Below are 6,159 nucleotides of genomic sequence, written 5' to 3'. Positions count from 1 at the left end.
AGGGACATGGACATTGAGGGTCATGGGGGTCATAGGGACATGGACATTGAGGGTCATGAGGGACATTGAGGGTCATAGGGACATTGAGGGTCATGGGGGTCATAGGGACATGGACATTGAGGGTCATGAGGGACATTGAGGGTCATAGGGACATTGAGGGTCATGGGGGACATTGGGGGTCATGAGGGACATGGACATTGAGGGTCATGAGGGACATTGAGGGTCATGAGGGACATTGAGGGTCATGAGGGACATTGAGGGTCATGAGGGACATTGAGGGTCATGAGGGACATTGAGGGTCATGAGGGACATTGAGGGTCATGAGGGACATTGAGGGTCATGAGGGACATTGAGGGTCATGAGGGACATTGAGGGTCATGAGGGACATTGAGGGTCATGAGGGACATTGAGGGTCATGAGGGACATTGAGGGTCATGAGGGACATTGAGGGTCATGAGGGACATTGAGGGTCATGAGGGACATTGAGGGTCATGAGGGACATTGAGGGTCATGAGGGACATTGAGGGTCATGAGGGACATTGAGGGTCATGAGGGACATTGAGGGTCATGAGGGACATTGAGGGTCATGAGGGACATTGAGGGTCATGAGGGACATTGAGGGTCATGAGGGACATTGAGGGTCATGAGGGACATTGAGGGTCATGAGGGACATTGAGGGTCATGAGGGACATTGAGGGTCATGAGGGACATTGAGGGTCATGAGGGACATTGAGGGTCATGAGGGACATTGAGGGTCATGAGGGACATTGAGGGTCATGAGGGACATTGAGGGTCATGAGGGACATTGAGGGTCATGAGGGACATTGAGGGTCATGAGGGACATTGAGGGTCATGAGGGACATTGAGGGTCATGAGGGACATTGAGGGTCATGAGGGACATTGAGGGTCATGAGGGACATTGAGGGTCATGAGGGACATTGAGGGTCATGAGGGACATTGAGGGTCATGAGGGACATTGAGGGTCATGAGGGACATTGAGGGTCATGAGGGACATTGAGGGTCATGAGGGACATTGAGGGTCATGAGGGACATTGAGGGTCATGAGGGACATTGAGGGTCATGAGGGACATTGAGGGTCATGAGGGACATTGAGGGTCATGAGGGACATTGAGGGTCATGAGGGACATTGAGGGTCATGAGGGACATTGAGGGTCATGAGGGACATTGAGGGTCATGAGGGACATTGAGGGTCATGAGGGACATTGAGGGTCATGAGGGACATTGAGGGTCATGAGGGACATTGAGGGTCATGAGGGACATTGAGGGTCATGAGGGACATTGAGGGTCATGAGGGACATTGAGGGTCATGAGGGACATTGAGGGTCATGAGGGACATTGAGGGTCATGAGGGACATTGAGGGTCATGAGGGACATTGAGGGTCATGAGGGACATTGAGGGTCATGAGGGACATTGAGGGTCATGAGGGACATTGAGGGTCATGAGGGACATTGAGGGTCATGAGGGACATTGAGGGTCATGAGGGACATTGAGGGTCATGAGGGACATTGAGGGTCATGAGGGACATTGAGGGTCATGAGGGACATTGAGGGTCATGAGGGACATTGAGGGTCATGAGGGACATTGAGGGTCATGAGGGACATTGAGGGTCATGAGGGACATTGAGGGTCATGAGGGACATTGAGGGTCATGAGGGACATTGAGGGTCATGAGGGACATTGAGGGTCATGAGGGACATTGAGGGTCATGAGGGACATTGAGGGTCATGAGGGACATTGAGGGTCATGAGGGACATTGAGGGTCATGAGGGACATTGAGGGTCATGAGGGACATTGAGGGTCATGAGGGACATTGAGGGTCATGAGGGACATTGAGGGTCATGAGGGACATTGAGGGTCATGAGGGTCATGGGGGACATTGAGGGTCATGGGGGACATTGGGGGTCTGGTAGACCTCTGATGTCTCCATAGAGAGGTTCTGTGCACTTATTTGGGGAGTGACGTGTGTAATAATGACCCTCGCCCCCACACGTGCTTCATTCCGGGGTAACACCCACATAGTCTATAGCTGTGGGCGGGATGTTCCCAGAGAAGGAAGCGTGACCCCGCTGATCATTTTCTGTTCCTGTGCTCTCTATGTGGGGTATGATGAGGTCCATGTACTACATCTGTCTGGGGGGAGACAGAGGAACCACATCATACACCCTCCATGTGGCTCCTCCCATCCTTGCCTTTCTTTATAATGGCTTCCTCCTTATATTGGCTCTCGTCTTCCTCTCCAGAAAAGCAGAAGTTGGATTTCAGAAGAAGATTTCACACAAGTAGAGCCCAATATTCCTGCGGAGGAGCCCCGCCCCCCTGGGCGTGTCCTGCCTTCCCACCCCTCAGATCCCGCCCCCCCTCTGTCTGATGGGCAGAACCAGCCTGGCAAAACCTTCCACGTTGTCCACCGGAGGCAGATAGGTAATTGTGTCCATCCCTCTCCAGGTCTCTCGTTGTGTCTTTGTTCTGTCTGACCCATTTCCCCCTCCCCAGAACTTTCCATCCCTCTCCGGGTCTCTCGTTGTGTCTTTGTTCTGTCTGACCCATTTCTCCCTCCCCAGAACTCTCCATCCCTCTCCGGGGTCTCTCGTTGTGTCTTCATTGTTCTGTCTGACCCATTTCTCCCTCCCCAGAACTCTCCATCCCTCTCCGGGGTCCCTCGTTGTGTCTTTGTTCTGTCTGATCCATTTCTCCCTCCCCAGAACTTTCCATCCCTCTCCGGGTCTCTCGTTGTGTCATTGTTCTGTCTGACCCATTTCCCCCTCCCCAGAACTTTCCATCCCTCTCCGGGTCTCTCGTTGTGTCTTTGTTCTGTCTGACCCATTTCTCCCTCCCCAGAACTCTCCATCCCTCTCCGGGGTCTCTCGTTGTGTCTTCATTGTTCTGTCTGACCCATTTCTCCCTCCCCAGAACTCTCCATCCCTCTCCGGGGTCTCTCGTTGTGTCTTTGTTCTGTCTGACCCATTTCCCCCTCCCCAGAACTCTCCATCCCTCTCCGGGGTCTCTCGTTGTGTCTTTGTTCTGTCTGACCCATTTCCCCCTCCCCAGAACTCTCCATCCCTCTCCGGGGTCTCTCGTTGTGTCTTTGTTCTGTCTGACCCATTTCCCCCTCCCCAGAACTCTCCATCCCTCTCCGGGGTCTCTCGTTGTGTCTTTGTTCTGTCTGACCCATTTCCCCCTCCCCAGAACTCTCCATCCCTCTCCGGGGTCTCTCGTTGTGTCTTTGTTCTGTCTGACCCATTTCCCCCTCCCCAGAACTCTCCATCCCTCTCCGGGGTCTCTCGTTGTGTCTTTGTTCTGTCTGACCCATTTCCCCCTCCCCAGAACTCTCCATCCCTCTCCGGGGTCTCTCGTTGTGTCTTTGTTCTGTCTGACCCATTTCCCCCTCCCCAGAACTCTCCATCCCTCTCCGGGGTCTCTCGTTGTGTCTTTGTTCTGTCTGACCCATTTCCCCCTCCCCAGAACTCTCCATCCCTCTCCGGGGTCTCTCGTTGTGTCTTTGTTCTGTCTGACCCATTTCCCCCTCCCCAGAACTCTCCATCCCTCTCCGGGGTCTCTCGTTGTGTCTTTGTTCTGTCTGACCCATTTCCCCCTCTCCAGAACTTTCCATCCCTCTCCGGGGTCTCTCGTTGTGTCTTTGTTCTGTCTGACCCATTTCTCCCTCCCCAGAACTTTCCATCCCTCTCCGGGTCTCTCGTTGTGTCTTTGTTCTGTCTGACCCATTTCTCCCTCCCCAGAACTTTCCATCCCTCTCCGGGTCTCTCGTTGTGTCTTCATTGTTCTGTCTGACCCATTTCTCCCTCCCCAGAACTTTCCATCCCTCTCCGGGTCTCTCGTTGTGTCTTCATTGTTCTGTCTGACCCATTTCTCCCTCCCCAGAACTCTCCATCCCTCTCCGGGTCTCTCGTTGTGTCTTCATTGTTCTGTCTGACCCATTTCTCCCTCCCCAGAACTTTCCATCCCTCTCCGGGTCTCTCGTTGTGTCTTCATTGTTCTGTCTGACCCATTTCTCCCTCCCCAGAACTTTCCATCCCTCTCCGGGTCTCTCGTTGTGTCTTCATTGTTCTGTCTGACCCATTTCTCCCTCCCCAGAACTTTCCATCCCTCTCCGGGTCTCTCGTTGTGTCTTCATTGTTCTGTCTGACCCATTTCCCCCTCCCCAGAACTCTCCATCCCTCTCCGGGTCTCTCGTTGTGTCTTTGTTCTGTCTGACCCATTTCTCCCTCCCCAGAACTTTCCATCCCTCTCCGGGGTCTCTCGTTGTGTCTTCATTGTTCTGTCTGACCCATTTCTCCCTCCCCAGAACTCTCCATCCCTCTCCGGGTCTCTCGTGTCTTCATTGTTCTGTCTGATCCATTTCTCCCTCCCCAGAACTCTCCATCCCTCCTTGGGGTCTCTCGTTGTGTCATTGTTCTGTCTGACCCATTTCCCCCTCCCCAGAACTTTCCATCCCTCTCCGGGTCTCTCGTTGTGTCTTTGTTCTGTCTGACCCATTTCCCCCTCCCCAGGACTTTCCAACCCTTTCCGGGGTCTCTTGATGATGGGATCTTTGGAGCGGAAGACCACTTTAGGATTGTACAAGCCGTATTACTGTGAGCTGACGCCGTACGAGTTCCGCCTGCAGCCGGAGGGCGACCAGCAAAGCTGCGCTGAGACTTGCTCTTTGCTGCGCTGTGAGTCGGCGGGTCCGGCGCATACCGACGGGCGCTTTGATCTTCAGTTTCACCACAAACGTTTGTACCTGAGGGCGGCTTCTAGAGACGAGGCCCAGGACTGGGTGGACCGGATAACTGAAGCCATCCAGAAGTTCAGACCCAGTAAAGATGACGCCTGGGAGATTCTACATGTTGCCAACTCTCCCCACAGCCCCCCGGACCTAAAGACCAACTCTCCCCACAGCCCCCCGGACCTAAAGATCATCTCTCCAATGACCAATGAGAGTTCCTCGGCACCCTTGGCATTTGATTGGGGATGTCCGCTGGAGGTGGAGCCAGATGCATTGAAGGAGTCCGTCCTCTACATGAGGATACACAAGAAGTGGACTCGATTTGTCTTCTCGTTGTCGGATCGAGCTTTGAAATGTTTTATTCCCCGGCGCGCCGAGAAATCCCTTTATGGTGTTTACGGCATTGAAACGGTGAAAGACATTCTGCCGGACTCCAGCCTCGGCAGCCCCTCCTGCTTCCGCCTGGTGACCACCAAAGGTTCCCTCCAGCTACAAGCTGAGAGTGCACAGGAAGCCAAGGCCTGGCGGGAGCTGGTCCGTGCCGCGTACCTGGGATCGGAGGACGACCCTTCTTTCCTTCCAAGTGTTGGAAATTTTCAAATAAAATCTCACATCAAGGAACATCTCCTCTTCCAGTATCTCCTCCATATTCCCACCGAGAGAGGGCTGGACATGCAGAACTTCAAGTGTGCAGGTCAGTGGTGACAAGTTAGGGGTGGTCGGACATTGGGGGGGTGTCAGTGGGTCTGGGTTGGTGGTGGGTCGGCAGGTCAGTGGTGGTAATTTTAGAGGTGGTGGGACGTTGGTGGTGGGTCGGTGGGTCTGGGTTGGTGGTGGGTCGGCAGGTCAGTGGTGGTATTTTAGAGGTGGTGGGTCTGGGTTGGTGGTGGGTCGGCAGGTAAGGGGTGGTGTGTCAGTGGGTCTAGGTTGGTGGTGGGTCACTGGTGGTGTGTCGGTGGGTCTGGGTTGGTGGTGGGTCGGTGGGTCTGGGTTGGTGGTGGGTCGGCAGGTCAGTGGTGGTATTTTAGAGGTGGTGGGTCACTGGTGGTGTGTCGGCAGGTCAGTGGTGACAAGTTAGGGGTGGTGGGACATTGGTGGTGTGTCAGTGGGTCTGGGTTGGTGGTGGGTCGGCAGGTCAGTGGTGGTATTTTAGAGGTGGTGGGTCTGGGTTGGTGGTGGGTTTGTCGGTGGTGGTGTGTCGGTGGGTCTGGGTTGGTGGTGGGTCGGCAGGTCAGTGGTGGTATTTTAGAGGTGGTGGGTCACTGGTGGTGTGTCGGTGGGTCTGGGTTGGTGGTATGTCAGTGGGTCTGGGTTGGTGGTGGGTCTGGGTTGGTGGTGTGTCGGTGGGTCTGGGTTGGTGGTGGGTCGGTGGGTCTGGGGTGGTGGTGGTTGGGGGGGGCTGGGGTGGGGGG

At 54.8% G+C, this 6,159-nt stretch overlaps 1 protein-coding gene across 1 annotated transcript in view; it reads left to right on the top strand.

Annotated features, from left to right (window-relative positions):
• Nucleotides 1-6,159, top strand: part of PLEKHM1 (pleckstrin homology and RUN domain containing M1) — a gene marked incomplete at its 5' end in the record, with an annotated part of 24,434 nt that overhangs the window by 9,124 nt on the left and 9,151 nt on the right. Inside the window, 2 exons of the mRNA XM_018575592.1 lie at nucleotides 2,262-2,442; nucleotides 4,530-5,441. Of these exons, the coding sequence (XP_018431094.1) occupies nucleotides 2,262-2,442; nucleotides 4,530-5,441 (1,093 nt within the window). The remainder of the gene's footprint in view (nucleotides 1-2,261; nucleotides 2,443-4,529; nucleotides 5,442-6,159) is intronic.

Source organism: Nanorana parkeri, unplaced genomic scaffold (assembly GCF_000935625.1).
Source record: "Nanorana parkeri isolate BGI_ZX_2015 unplaced genomic scaffold, ASM93562v1 scaffold4215, whole genome shotgun sequence".
NCBI classification, from domain to species: domain Eukaryota; kingdom Metazoa; phylum Chordata; class Amphibia; order Anura; family Dicroglossidae; genus Nanorana; species Nanorana parkeri.
Note: the sequence above shows the minus strand (reverse complement) of the source record. Positions and strands in the feature narration are given on the sequence as shown.